This window comes from Rhinatrema bivittatum, chromosome 9 (genome assembly GCF_901001135.1).
Source record: "Rhinatrema bivittatum chromosome 9, aRhiBiv1.1, whole genome shotgun sequence".
NCBI lineage: Eukaryota > Metazoa > Chordata > Amphibia > Gymnophiona > Rhinatrematidae > Rhinatrema > Rhinatrema bivittatum.
This window is the reverse complement of record NC_042623.1, coordinates 167,216,489-167,231,871: the sequence shown is the minus strand read 5'-3', so window position 1 is coordinate 167,231,871 and position 15,383 is coordinate 167,216,489. Positions and strand designations below refer to the sequence as shown.

At 44.1% G+C, this 15,383-nt stretch overlaps 1 protein-coding gene across 1 annotated transcript in view; it reads right to left on the bottom strand.

The window, feature by feature from the left end:
• SNED1 (sushi, nidogen and EGF like domains 1) overlaps window positions 1-15,383 on the bottom strand; it is a 299,702-nt gene that overhangs the window by 58,397 nt on the left and 225,922 nt on the right. The window contains exons 21-22 of the mRNA XM_029616628.1: window positions 9,629-9,812; window positions 5,614-5,714 (exon numbers count right to left, since the gene is read on the bottom strand). Coding sequence (XP_029472488.1) covers window positions 5,614-5,714; window positions 9,629-9,812 — 285 coding nt within the window. The remainder of the gene's footprint in view (window positions 1-5,613; window positions 5,715-9,628; window positions 9,813-15,383) is intronic.

Below are 15,383 nucleotides of genomic sequence, written 5' to 3'. Positions count from 1 at the left end.
TCCTTGCTGCAGCCACTTCATCATTGCTCTAGCTAAATTTCCACCATATACTGCTGCCTGCAGATAGGCTGGCCGACTCAAAGGATCTTCCTTCTCCTCCTTGGTTAAGTCTAATGACTGCTCAGTTTTTGCTGTAAGTACAGCCAGCCCCTCCTTTTTAAAAGACCTAACTGTAGCAATGTTGATTCTTGCAAGTCACCTTCTTCTTGTGAATCCTCCTCCCCTAACCCTGAAGATTTTTCAAATAATTGTGCTGTGACTCTGAGGACTATAGGCTGAGAAGCAGAGGCTTGGTGATTTAAACCTGGTGCACGGATATACTTTTTTTTCCGCCTCGGAGCCTTTTAGCCCTTGTCTCCTTTTCCCTGAGAGTACACGGGGACAATCTAGGGCCTCAGTTTTCAATTGCTGCCTTACCTTTCATCTCCCTGTCTGCCTTGTGTTCAGCATCAGCGCTGCTGCCCCAGTCATGGGTCCTTTCCCTGGCTGCCGACCCCTAGACTTCCCACGATGCGGGTGTTGGCTCTTCCCCCAGTGACTCACCTTTTGCATCCATCCTGCTTCTCTGGTCTCCCACCTCCGCCGTTTCCTTTCGTACCTGCTTTTCTCTGGAGGCCCGAGGCACACTGCGCTGCACACAGAAAGAGCCCACTATTGAGCTCAGCAGCAGCAGCAGCAGAGGAATGTCCCCTCTCTGCTGCGGCGGCCCCGGGGAATGAAAACGTCTCGGGGCCGCGGGGCAACCTGTGGCAATGAGGGGGAAGAGGCTGGCACCACCAGCTTTCCCCAGGTCAAAAGCAGCTTCCACGCTGAAAAGGAAAAATTCACAAAAAACCAAAACACCCGACGGCAAAGGAGAAGAGAGGAGGGAGAGAAGGGGAGGGAGACTGAAAACAGCCCTGCCTGCAAGCTCGGGGGAAGGGAACTTTCCTCGCTCCTCCCTCTATTTTATTTTATTTTTTTTAAACAAACTTTTTATCAAACTTTAACAAACTTTTTCAACAAACTTGATCCAGCCTAAAAAACCACTAAAGAAAGGAAAATCCTTCATGGAGGGGAAGCACCAGGTTCCCCTACTCCTATCTGCTGGAGTCAGAGATTTACTGAGCTCCTGCAGAGGGTGCACACGTACTTAGGTCAGCACCCTTCGAAGCCTTGTCTGACTCCATCTGCTGGACGGGGGACATAACCCACCGTCTGGACTGATCCTGGGAAGAGACACTTCCTGCCTCCCTCTGCCATGGTTCTGAGATGGGGGGGGGGGAGGGGGAAGGGGATGGAGGTGCTTCGCCCACAGAGTTACTCTCTCGCTATGTTGCTTGCCTCTTTTTTTTTTTTTTTAAACCCAGCACTATGTGGGCAATGAGTAAAATCCTGCCAGGCCTAAATGGGACTGGACTTTGAGAGGGAAGAATATTTTTACCCTTTGCCACTAGCTCTTTCCCTTGGTTTTTTTTTTTTTTTTTTTGCTATTCCAGCATCACCGCCACAACAGTTGGAGACAGAGAACTACTGATGGTGCACCCTGCCAAAACAGAAAATATAGGCTGATGGCAGAAAAAGAAGGAAGAAGTTCTATGCCTCCACCTGGCGGTGAGCGAGTGCTTTCCCATTTGTCTGGACTGGCCTGCAGGACAAAGAGGAAGTGTCTTTTAAAACAGCAACTTGCATTTAACTCTTGGCCCCGCCAACAGCTCTTAGACTGCCCCCTTTTTACATGCGCGCGTGCATGCGCAAATGTGAAAATGTGCAGGTATTTTGGACTTTTATAAAATACCGATTACATGAGTAGAGGCTATTTGCATGCACATGTGCTCATTTTTACACACGTATCGTTTGGAAAATTCACCCCAGAGTGTGCCAAAATTGACTTCCTGGCTCAGGGATAGAAGGTAAAGCAGAGAGGTGTACAAGTGAAATTTTCCTCAGTCCTCCCAGCCAAGGACAGGTGCCCAGTGAGGGGCACTCACATTCTGGAAATGAGTGAGTGGCTGCGTACATGGTATTGAAGAGAACGTTTCAGCTTTCTGGACCATGGGATCATGTTTCAAGGACTGCTATGCAGAGATGGAGTCCATCTGTTAAAGAAGGGGTGCGGTGTTTTCCAGAACAGAGTGGCACACCCACTGAGGAAGGCTTTCATCGTCAGGGATGGGTGAACAAAGCCCTACGATAAGTATAAGTACTCAAGCAAGGGAATCTTTAAACACTTAAAGAGAAATGGGGAAAAATGGGCAACATCTGGAAAGCTATTCAAACTAATGCTCATGGTATGGGAAATAACATCCCAGATCTAGAGGCATTTGTGGAAGAAGCTGATTTGGATGTAGTGGTTGTCATAGAGATGTGGTATATGGAAAATCATGACTGGGATATATTTATTCTGAGCTACAATATATTCAGGAAGTACAGGGTAGAAAGAAAATGAGGAGGAGCAATATATTATATATACAAAAGTAATATTAAAACAATAGACCTCTAGAAATTATGACGTTAGAAAGAAGCACTGTGGGTTGATCTGGAAAGAGAGAATGGAACATCTGTTTGTATTGGTGTAATATAGTGACCTCCATCGCAGGCAGAAGAAATGGATAGGAGGATATTCACAAAACACCTTTCACAGGTGAGATGCTATTGCTAAGTGATTTCAATCTGCCAGATGTAGATGTTGATTGGGACATCTTGGCTGCAGTGTTATCCAGAAGTAGGAAGATCCTGAATTCTGAGGGCGATACTGGACCTGGTGCTTCTGATGTATAAGCGACGGATCATCTGTAATCCAGAGATTGCCGGATGGTGCGGCTCAGTATTAGAATGCAGGCGGTGAGGGTACATTCAAAGGCAAGGGTCCAACAGTACAGGAAAACTAACGTAACGTGGGGGAGTGCCTCAAGGAGTCATTTGCTGGATGGGAAAATCGAGGGGAAGAAGAGCGGCAGACAAATCTGAAAGGAGATATTGTAAGGGCAGCTAACCTTTTTGTTAGGAAAGTAAAAGTAGCTGAAAAAGTAAGAAAAAAAAAAAGGTTAGTATTCCTAAATTACAAGAGATTGTAGAAAAAGGAAGGCAGGTGACAATATCTGATAAAGCAAAGAGAAGCTGGGAAAGTAGTCAGGAGAGTGAAGATGCAAATGGAAGAAAAAATAGCTAATGTGTTAGTGATAGAAGGAAGAGCAAACGTGGCATTGTGAGACTCAGAGGTGAGGGGGAGGAATATGTAAAGGCTGACAAGGAAAATGTGGAATTGCTTAACAAATACTTATGTTCGGTGTTCACCGAGGAAGGACCAGGAATAGGACCACAGAAAATGGGACCCAATTAGGAAAGGAAATAAGGTAAACCTCAAACGATTTTCAGAAGACTCTGTTGGTGTAGAGCTAGCAAAACTAAAAGTAGATAAAGTGACAGGGCCGGATGGGAATCATCTGAGGGAATTAAGGAAACGGCTGACCATATCTAGGCTTCCTTAGAATCAGGAGTCATTCCAGAGGACTGGAGACAGGCAGATGTGGTTCCTCTTCACAAAACTGGAAGAGAGGAGGAGGCTGGGAACTACTGGCTGGTTAGTCTGACCTCTGCTGTTTAAAACGGAGGATGGCACAGTTTCTGGAATCCAGTGCATTACAAGATCTGAGGCAGCATGGTTTTACCAGGCTGGCTTGTCTGAAGAATCTGATCAATTTCTTTGATTAGGTCAGCAGAGAGTTGGGTCAGAGGAGAGCACTAGATTTATTTATTTATTTATTTATTTTTAATTTTTATATACCGAAGTTCTTGTGAGAACTACAAATCACTCCGGTTTACATAAAACGATGAACTGCCCAAAAGAGAAAGGGGCTTTACATGGAACCATAGAACAGATGGAACAATATAACCGGATGTCAATTTAACATAGTAATAAATAAATATCATATAGTGTACTTGGATTTCCTTAAGGCCTTTGGCACGGTTCCATATAGATGATTTATAAATTGAGCACCCTAGATATGGGCCCTAAAGGGACTGACTGGTTTAGAAACTGTTTGAATGGGAGGAAACAAAGAATAGTAGTAAACTGAGTTCATTCTGAAGAAAGGGGCATTACTAGTGGTAAACTGCAGGGATCGGTCCTTGGACCAGTTCTTTTCAACATTTTTGTAAGTGATATTGCGGAAGGATTATCAGTATAAGTTTGTCTTTTTGTGGATAACATTAAAATCTGTAACAAGGTAGACACCCAGAAAGGTGTGGATACCATAAAAGGAGCTCTAGAGAAGCTTGAGGAATGGTCTAGAGTTTGACAGCTAAGATTTAGCACTAAAAAATACAGTCAAGCATTTGGACTGCAAAACCCAAGGGAGTGAGAGAGTATAGGGAGTGAAAGTCTTTTAAGCATGAAACACGAGCAGGATTTGGGGATGATCATATAGGTGATAAAACAGGTAGATAAGGCAATGGCAAAAGCCAGAAAGATATTTGGGTGTATAGGGATAGGAATGGTCAACAGGAAAAAGGAGGCAATTTTGCCCCTGTATAAGTCCTTGGTGAGACCTCATTTGGAATATTGTGTACAATTCTGGAGACAATACCTTAAGAACATAAGAAATTGCCATGCTGGGTCAGACCAAGGGTCCATCAAGCCCAGCATCCTGTTTCCAACAGAAGCCAAAACCAGGCCACAAGAACCTGGCAATTACCCAAACACTAAGAAGATCCCATGCTACTGATGCAATTAATAGCAGTGGTTATTCCCCCTAAGCAAACTTGATTAATAGCCTTTAAGGTACTTCTTCTCCAAGAACTTATCCAAACCTTTTTTGAACCCAGCTACACTAACTGGATGGAATCGGTCCAGAGCAAGGCTACTAAAAAGGTCAATGGTCTTCATTCTAAAGCATATGGAGACATACTTAAACGATCTAAAAATGTACATCCTAAAGGAAAGGAGAGATAAGGGAGATATGATAGAGTCATTTAAATACCTCCAAGGTATAAATGGAAAAGAGACTCTGGAACAAGGGGGTCATGGATGAGGGTGAAAGGGGATAGACCCAGGAGTAAGCTAATGAAATATGTCTTTACATACAGGATGGCAGATTCACGGAGCAGGTGGAGGTGGTGGAGATAAGGACAATACCTAAATTCAAGAAAGCATGGAATAAGACAGGAGTTTTCTGAGGTAATGGTAAGGATTGTAGACTTGGTGTGGATGGACGACTAGACAGGCCATATGGTCTTTTTCTGCCATTATGTTTTTAAGACAGTAAGCTGAATCTCAGGTCAGAACTTTGTTATTTTTTTTACTTGGTGTGTGTTGCACACCCTTAAATCCTGTTGATTGTATGTATTTTAATAATTGTATTATGTGTGTTAATTATTATTTGCTAAAATTGGTGGATTAACAGACTATACATTTTTATATACATTTGTAATTGGAATTGGTGTTGGCAGAAGAATTTCAGCGTACAAAGGTCTTTGGGAATTAAAGGAGGCATAAATTTGGGAATTATAGGTTTGAGGATTATGATGGCAGTGATAAGGAAAGATTTAGGGAGTCAGAAGATGGCCGGACTGAAAGGTCTTCTAATCCTCTTTTAATCTAAGCAGCTATATAAGGGTGACAGAGCTACTCACGAGTCCACACATGTAAAGGGGTTCTGGTCAGGCTTTGGTCGGTTCCAGGTCCACCTTGGGTCGTGACTCGGATGACGTACCTTTCTCCTGGCTGCAAATGCCTGGGGAGAGAAGGAGAACAGCCTTTCACGGATTGCCAGCAGCAGTAGTTGTCTAAAGTATTCTTGCAGCCTGAGTATTGTGTTGTCTTTTAAATTTGATTGCTGGCTTATTTCAGACACAAATATTGTTTTAAATAAAACTGATTAAACATCATAATCTCTGGAAATACTGATGCCACAAATTTACTTATTTATTTATTTATTTAAAGTTTTTCTAGACTGACATTCGTTGGGAACATCACATCGGTTTACAAGGAACATGAAATGCAGCTTAAAAAAGGCTTTATAAAGAACTAAGTTTAAACCATGTAAGAACAGTAACTATATAACAGGACTATAAAAGTAACCAAATATTACAGAAACATGGGTATTACATTAAGAAAAGGTATTGCAATACTGATACAAAGTGTGAATTTAGGCAAATGGCCACATACCACTAGCTTGCTAAATATCTTCAAAAGCAGAACTACCACTGGTAGAAACAATACAAAATTGTAACACTGACCTATTTATACAGCGAGACCAGCACACTACCTTCATTAAATATTACATGGAGAGACCATCATACATGGAATCATGCTCTTTCTTCAAACTGTAATTCCTCCTTGTAATCATTGGTCTCCTTAAAGCAGTCTTTTAAAATTTTTCACTTAAAATATCAAAAAGTGATGCATAACTTATTTCACTGTAAATTTCTGACACAGTCCAGGGTTTTGAGGATATCTCTGCTTCAGGGGACATTTAGTTGGGTAAACTCTCTGGTCCTGCGTTCACCTGCTCTAGGCCTTGGTATTCCTGAAAGCAGACAATCTGACTCAGTGCCACGCTCTGTCCCTGGCTTTGGGACAGATTGTTTGCTGTCTATGTGACAGCCCCTAGAGTGATTTGGGATTGGCATGGTCTAGAGCAGGTGAACGCGGGACAAGAAAGTTTACCCAAAAAAATGTCCTCTGAAGCAGAGAGATCCTCAAAACACTGGACAGTGTCAAAAATTTATAATGAGAAGTTATGCATCACTTTTTGATATGTAGCCCCCCCCCAGGGGTGGGGCCTGTGTGATGATGAATTCCCCCTCTATGAATAGACTTCTGTGGGGAACTGTCCATGTGAACCAACAAACACACTGATGTAAAACAACACTGCTTTTATTGCTGCAGGAATCAGGACTGCACTAAGAAGCTGTGCATAAAAGGTTAAATGCAGAGGAATAGGAATAGGTTGATCGGTTTTATAAATGCTAAAATTCTTAGGGTGCTAAAGTAAGGTATACCATTATCTGGGATATGCAATTCTAGAGATGTCCCTTGGAACGTTTTTATAATTTTGGTTTTTGTTAAAGAACATCGTAATTATAGGGAGAAAAAGTAAAACCAAACAGAAAAGAAAAATGCAGCAATCTATCAGCACAGAAACAAAATCATTTTGTTCATAGAGGTCCTGGGCAGCCGTTGAAGAAAAATTAGTTCTTACCTGATAATTTTTGTTCCTATAGTACCATGGATCAGTCCAGACTGCTGGGTTTTGCCTCCCTTCCAGCAGATGGAGACAGAGAAAAACTTTGAGGGCACCCCTCTTAACCTGATGTGCCACCTGCGTTCCTCAGTATTTCTCTTGTCTCCAGCAGATGGAGGTGGTGCAAAACCTGCAGTTCTGAACCTTTCCTTTCGGGGGTTGATTACCTCAAAAAAAAAAAAAGGAAGAATAGTTTTAAGTAAGGCTGTTAAGGTAGGACAGGAAGCTTTTAGCAGTCTTCCCAGGGAGTTGTAGGTTCTAGGGGGACCATCCTCCCTGGTCATAGGTTTCAGGCAGCTTGGGTTAGTGACCCAGTTAGTGCCCTTTCCTTAGCAGCAAGGGTGATAGTTTTCTCCCCTCTCCCTGCGGGGTCCCAATGTGGCTTTGCCCTCCTTGCCCTCAACTAAGCATCCAAAACCCGGACACACACAGAGATGCACCACTGAACCAACGTCCTACAGAGGCAGCCAAACGTGGAGGCAAAAGCACGTGAAAACACTGTTGCAGCCTACCATGCACCATGCAGTGGAAAAGCCTCGGAACGGGGTCTAGCCAAAAGAGGCTGCTCAACCCACCAGACTGCCCCTGTCCCTGGACCTCCCTCAGGGTGGGAGGAATGTCAGAACGGAGCATCTAGCTCAGAGACCAGGGAATCCCTAAACAATTCTCTTTCACTGTCTCTGTAAGGTATCTCTTTTTCTTTATTAAAAAACTTAACTGAGCTCAGCCCTTCCTGGCTGAATACAGAGACGGTCTCCGACTGCAGGGGGAGAGGGTATCTGCCATCACCGCCATGCTCAGCTTCCTGCACCTACTGCCTTTAAGCTGTACAATCAGCTAAGTCCATGCTGGCCGACGAACCAGCTACTGGACCAAGGCACACATCCGAGGGACCACGGAAATCACCTCAGGAATTCTTAAGTGGGGGAGGGAACATTTGGTATCACCGCAGGAGAGCAGGGTAATCAATTCTTTTTTTTCTTTTTCTTTGTTTTAAATTCTCCTAAAATCTGAAGCAATCCCCAGTATGGAGATGTACGTCCACCATCTGCTGGAGATGGAGAATACTGGCAGGCTGATGTCACTGCAGGACTATACATACTGTGATGTCAATTTGCTCCATCTCCATCTGCTGGTAGAGGTGCATAACCCATGTGCTAGGAAAGCAGTATTTTCTGCTTTTCTGTTAACTTTTGGGGCTCCTCAAGACTTAACGTCAGTTCTGGGGCTGGCATTAATTTTTGAGAGAGAAAATGTGCACGTCAGGGACACATTTATTTTTTACATCAGGGGGAATAGCTTAACAACCCTAGCAACATGGCATTTACATGTGATGAGCACTATTAGCTGCATGCTGGTTTGGACGCACGTTTTTGGGCATGCTATTCCCCTTATTGTATAAGGGGTTATGGACGTGCGTCCAAAACATATGTCCAACCACGGGTTAACTGTGCGCTAGCCTGAGCACACAGTATTGCATTGGCCTGTATGTGAATTATCTTATTTAATACTGTGCATAGTGGTATTAAGTTTATACATAGGGAGGATAACTTTCAAACAACTATACATGGCAGCATATACATGCATATATGGCCATGCATAGATCTACAATAGCATTTTATAACCCATGTGCATCATATACACGCTTATTTTAAAATTACACGTATCCTTACCCTGTAATATACACGGGCATGTATGCTTATGAGCGAATACATGCAATACAGTGAAAGTGAGCATTTCAATGCACTGAACAATTGTACTTTTCATGCCTATTTTAAAAATATGCTTGTGTATATTTTACACGTGAAATTTAAATAGGGCTTAACTCGCGTAAAACCCTATTTATGCGCGTTAAGTTGGCATAATTAAATTATGCCAACTTAGCTAGTTTACCAATTACTCCAGCAGTTTGCCCAGTCCTTCTCCAGCTTATCGAGACCCTCCTGGTTCTTCAACCTGAACTCCCCCCAGTTCGCCCAGAACGCCCCACCCAGCCAATACTACACAATAAACAAGGCTGATATCAATTATGCAAAATAATTAGCAAGTGTAAAATCCTGCAAGTAAGTTGCCAAATGTACGCGAGTGTCTTTTAAAATAGCAACTTCCGTGCATAACTGTTGGTCCCGCCCAGAACATCCCAGACAGCCCCTTTTTTATATCCATATTTGTGCACGCGAAACGTAAAATATGCACAAACTTTTGACTTTTATAAAATAAGAACTATGCGAGTGCAGGCTGCTTATGCATGTATATGCTAATTTTTACATGCGTAACTTTAAAAATTACCTCCATAATAAATATTAATTATTACCATATCATATCACATCTTTCCTGTCACATCTGTCTTGGATAACCTTCTTTCTCCTTACATTTCTATTGCTGCTTCGGTTTCTTCTTACCAGAATGTATATTTGGCGGCAGTGGGGTCTACCTCCACTGTGTGATCATCAAGATCCTTGTGGTGGCGAATGGACAGATGGACCCTGCTGACTGCTGAGTGTTTCAGTTTATCAAGTGCCCACTTCACTGTGATGCTGGTGGCTGTCACATTGGCAACCTGGAATCCCTCTGCTGACTGCGGCCCTGGTTGGAAAGAGAAAGGTCACACTGTTTTCCCATCATCCCAATACCACACTCAGCCTAAGAAGGACTGACACATGACAGGTAACCACTCTCAGAGACCATGCGTGCAAAGACTGCCGCAATTTCCCCCGTGTGAAGAAAATGACATGAGGATGTAAGGATTCTCCTTGACTTTCATGGCTCCATCTAAGGCAGGCTTCCCTGAGATGAGGCTTCAGAGGTTCCCTCATGGCACATTCTCCCTAGGCCTCCATTATTATCTAAATGTTTACAAATCCACAGCTGGGAAGGCCTCCAATATGGCTGAACTGCTCAGCAATGACCCATAGCTGTGGACACAACAACTGGGTGTGTCTACTGTACTAGTTCTCCTCTCAATGGCTCCCGCGCCTGCTTCATGCCAGCTGGACAAGGTATGAGAACTCTGAAGTCAGAACAGAGTAAAGATCACCACAGTTGGGCCCTCTTCCCCACTCTCCATCCTTAAATGCAACTTGAACATGGAGTGATCCATATTAAGAAGCCAGGGAGCGGGAAAGTTATCTGGGTAACTTTACTCTGATATTCAGCAGAATATAACCAGTTATGCATTCCACTGAATATACCCAACTAAAGTGAAAGATATCTGCATAACGTTAAAACAGACTTCCAAAACAATCAGATTTGCCCAGATCTCTTTATCTGGAAAGTGAACAGCAGTGCTAAATTTAAGCCCCACCCCTGCCCTCCTCTATTCTGTGGAATACTAAGTTCTGGTACAGATATTAGATACCACGCTTAGTATTACTTTATTCACTTCATTCCAGGGTGACCAATCCCCATTCCAGCGTGAAGAGAGTATATTGATATTAAGTGCAGTAACTGTCAGCTGTAACAGAACTTAGTATTCAGCAGAGCAGGAAGAGGTTAGATCCTTTCCTCCTCCTGATCCACTTTGGGGAGACTTTTGCAGGTTATGGAGTGGGGGGTAGAGGCAAGATTTGGCCCATACTTTTTTTTTAAATGGGGGATGAGAGGGTGTGGGCAGAGTTGTAGCCAGGCAATTTGGCAACTATGGCCAAATGAAAGTGTGCCCTCACACTGTACACAACATATATGTAACCTGATAAAAAATAATTAAACTTAGAAACTAGGGGTCTGCACAATGATGGCGTTAGGGAAGAGTACCGCCAAGGGCCACTCCGTGCACATATAGAGTCTTCACACTGGAGAGGGAAAGACTGGACTTACTCAAGGGCATAGACAACTGTTCTCGTATTCTCACCCTAAATTAAAAAGAATAAGATACCTCTGTCGCATCTACAACTTTATTATTTTCATACTTTACATAACATAAATACATTAATTTACATTAATAAGGAATTCAGATACCCCACCCAACTATGATTTGCTAAAATATTTTTTATTGATCTATAAAACATGTACTACAGCAGAAATACACAATTATACCTTCACAGGTGAAGTACAATGTATATAGAGATAGATATTCAGCTGCTATCTGAGTGAGATAGTTAGCTGGCTAAATATGTCTGGCTAGCTTAGCTGGAATATTCAGTTGGATAAGTTTAACTGGTTAACTTCTAACTTAACTGGTTAACTTAACCGGATAAGGCTGAATATTGTCACTTATCTAGCTAATAGGGTCATTTATCAAAATGCTATAAGGCATTTTTGCACGTGTTAAGGGTTTATCGCATGCAAAAAGTACTGTTAATGCATGCAAAAACGCCTTTAACGCAAGCAAAAGCACCATAATGTATGGTGCAATGCAAATCTGAAAAAGAGGAGGAGGTAGGTGTGGGTTTTATAAAGCTGAGAGAGAGAGAGAGAGAGAGAGAGAGAGAGACTAGCTGTTATACCCTCACCCTAGTTAGGTATTTATATCTCTATGGGAGGCCCACCTAGTAACTTGAGGTGAGGTTTAGGTATTAGTGTAGGGGTTAGGGGCCACTTTGACATTCAAAGTGAGACGTACAAACAGAACAGTGCTCTCTTGATGACCCTCAGAGTGAGGAAACTCACCCAAAGATGAGATTTGTGCAACGAGGGTCATCAAATCTTCACAAGAGAGCACTGTTCTGTTCGTACGTCTCATTTTGAATGTCAAAGTGGCCCCTAACCCCTACACTAATACCTAAACCTCACCTCGAGTTACTAAGTGGGCCTCCCATAGAGATATAAATACCTATCTAGGGTAAAGGCATTTTGGCTAGGCTTTCTCTCCCTCCTTCCCCCCCACCCATAGCACCCAGGGTCCCCCTAGTGGTTGTATGTAGGAAATACCACATTCTGGCACTTATCTCAAAGTGCAAAAAAGTTATTGCAATTTGAGGTAACTTAGCTCTTTGCATAGGTATTAGCGCAAATTGCTATAAACTGCCTATTACCATAAAACACACCCCTTTTTCTATCACAGGCGATATTTAGTGCATTTTTATAAATCCAGGCCTAAGTTAGCCAGGTAAGTATGCTCCGCAATGCCCACCACTTAGATAGCTATTTGGCTGAATAAATAGTAACCATATAAGCAGCGGCTGCTGAACGTAGCCAAATATTCCAACAGCGTTACTTAGCTGGATAAATCTGAACTGATCCAGCTAAGTGGCACTAAATATCGACCTCATACAAATTCTGATGTCACCTCAGTAACAGCAATACAAACTCTCCTCTACAAGGAACTTCGGAAATAACACAAAATCCTGCAAAAAAATCCATATACAAACCTATGTATAGCAAACCTACCATCCAAAGCCGCACAGAGTCCTAGGACTCAGCAACCCAACCTATGAAAAGGTAGCACTACACATATATTACATCTAGCCCTAGTCACCTCCAAATGAGAAAACAGAACAAGCTAGACTGCTATAGATCCCTATGCCAGCCAAATACCATCCCTTGGTAACTCATGCAGACTGTCATCAAATACAGAATATGAAACTACAAATTAGATAGAAAAATATGCAGACAAAAACTGACGTGGAAACCTCAAGAAGCTTGACTGCATGCAGTGCAATACTGGAGAAAGAGAAGCAGAAATGCATTTTCTCAGAGATGCACTTTCCCAAAGCTGATATATTCTAGTCACTAAACCTAAAACAAAATGTTTTCTTTACATGTTTGGGCATTTTCTTTTTTCTAATTGTGTAGGTCCTGGGGTTTTTTTTTTTCGTTCTTCAGTGCCTTCCTCTTCTCCATTTTCTCCAAACTCCTTTTCATTTTCTGTTTGCTTCTCTTTCTCCCCTATGTCTTTGACATTGATTTTTTTCCTTTCACCTCATTTCTCTGCCTCTCTGTTCACTCATAGCTACATTTCACCCCTCTTCTCTCTCCAGTTCTCCCAGCTTCCCAGCTGGGAGAACTGGAGAGAGAAGTTCTCCCAGCTTCCCAGTTCTCCCAACTTCCCCAGCTCTATCCATTCAGCCTTCCATCTCCCCCTTCTGGCTCTCTCATCTCTCTCTCTCCAGCCATCTGCTCTCACTTGTCCCGATTATCATCCTTCAAGCTCTCCTATTCCCATTTTTTTACTTCTCCCTCCTTGCCATCTCTCCACATCTTTTGTCTTGCACATTTTCTCGTCCCTCCCCATCCTACTCCAGGGGCAGCCCTACCTCTCTTACTCCCATTGCTCCTCCCAGTGTAATCTCTCTATTTTCATCTCGTACCTACCTACCTGCCATTTACCTCCCATCTTCACCTTCCCTCTTTCCAGCCCATCTTCCCTTTTCTCTCTAAACCCCTACACAGTCCTTCCGTTCCACCTCTGCTCTCACTTCTTCCCCAGATTCCTGTTTCTCCTTCTATCACCCACTCCCTAGCTTCCCATTTCCACTTTCTGTACTCACTCCTTCCCCACCCTCATCTACTTTCTTCTGCCTCTCAACCCCTCACCTGCTCAAATCCTTCCTTCTTAACACACCCTCTCCCCTGGCTCTAGTCTTGCTCTTCTGTCTCTTATCCCCAGCTTCCCATTCCTCCTCTCTTTCACCCCCTCCTCAGCCCCCCCCCCCCCCCCCCCCATTTCCACGACCTCCCACTCCCTCCCTGGTCCTCCACACTATCTCTTGCCCATTACTCACCATTTGTACCCCATCTCACCACCACCACTAACATCCGAAAGAAACAGATCATATCACACTATCAGCTCCCTGTCCCACACATCCTCACTCAGAATCCCAATTTCCAGTCTCATACCCCAGTTCCACCAACCCCAGCTCACAACAATTCAACCACCACTGACCTCCCAATCGCTGATTTCTATACCCACTGACCCCCAATCTTTCAGTCCCCTCAAATCCCCTCCCCTCCAGTCCCCACTCTCCTCAGTGCCCCAAGGGCTGCCCTCCTTTCTAAATCCTCAGTCCCCACCCATCTATGCCTCAGTTGCCACTCGTTACATTCCCAGTCCTTCAATCACCACTCACTCCCCATCCTTTCTCCCAATTGCTGCTCTTCCCACAAACCCATCCTCCCCCAATCCATGCCGTCCACATCCACCCCAAATCTCCCAGTCCTCCTGGTTTCCTACCATTGCTAATCTCCCAGTCCCCATACTCCCCCAACCCAAATCTCCAGGTGCTTTTGTTCCTCCTCCTAATCTTGGCCTGTGCTCAAATGCCCCAGAAACTGCACCTCCCTCTCTTAATCCCCAGTGTCCCCTACCATCCCAGGTGCTGCTCTCCCCCCATACCAACCTCCAGTCTCAGCTCTCCCCCAAATGCCCTAGGGTTCTGCTCTCCCTCCTTCTCCCCCACTGCCCAGCCCAAGTTGGAAGAAAAGTGGAATTGACACGTTTCCTCACTCCTGTATGCTTCACAGTCTAAGAAGCAGTTTGAACCATAAAGAACCATCTTAGATTTCTAGGGATCTCTATGTGGTTCAAATAGTGTATTAGACTCTGAACCACATAGGCTCCATTCTTCTGGCTTGGGCTGGGCCATGGGGAGGAGAAAAGATCAGCAGCTGACTCATAATTTTGGCTCTGGTTGCAGCTGAAGATTCTTCAGCCCTGCATGAGCTGGATCACAAGGTTGGGCCAGCGGCAGAGAATTTTCTTATTGGCCCCATGAGCCGTATCAGTTGGGGGTCAGAGCAGTAACTTGATGATGCCCATAGAGGCAGTGCCTCTCCTGTGTGTCGCCGGGGCCAGGAGATGCGACGGCCCTTCATCACCAGAAACGCACGCAGCAGAGAGCCCGCTGTGGCCTAGTCGCACTGGAAACGCGCCACAAGCCCGGCAGGCCCTGTCACGAACCATGATCACACGGTGGGACCGAGAACCCCACGCCGAGCACAAGTACCGCCGTGGAAACGCTCCTTCAAAGAAAGAAACACCGCCTGAGTGAGCCCTGCAACCTCACCACTCAGCTCCAGCTGCTTCCAAGCATTATTCTTTTTTTTTTTTTAAGTAACTTTAATAAGCAGTTAAAGGACTCCCTTTTCCTAAAGCTGAGGGGAGCTGTCCAGCTCAGCCCAGCTTAAAGTAAATAGGAGAGGCAGATATCCCAAGGAGCTGTGAGGAGCCAACAAGCCGCCTAAGTGGCCTTGTGAAGGGGAGGGATCGGGACCACCAGA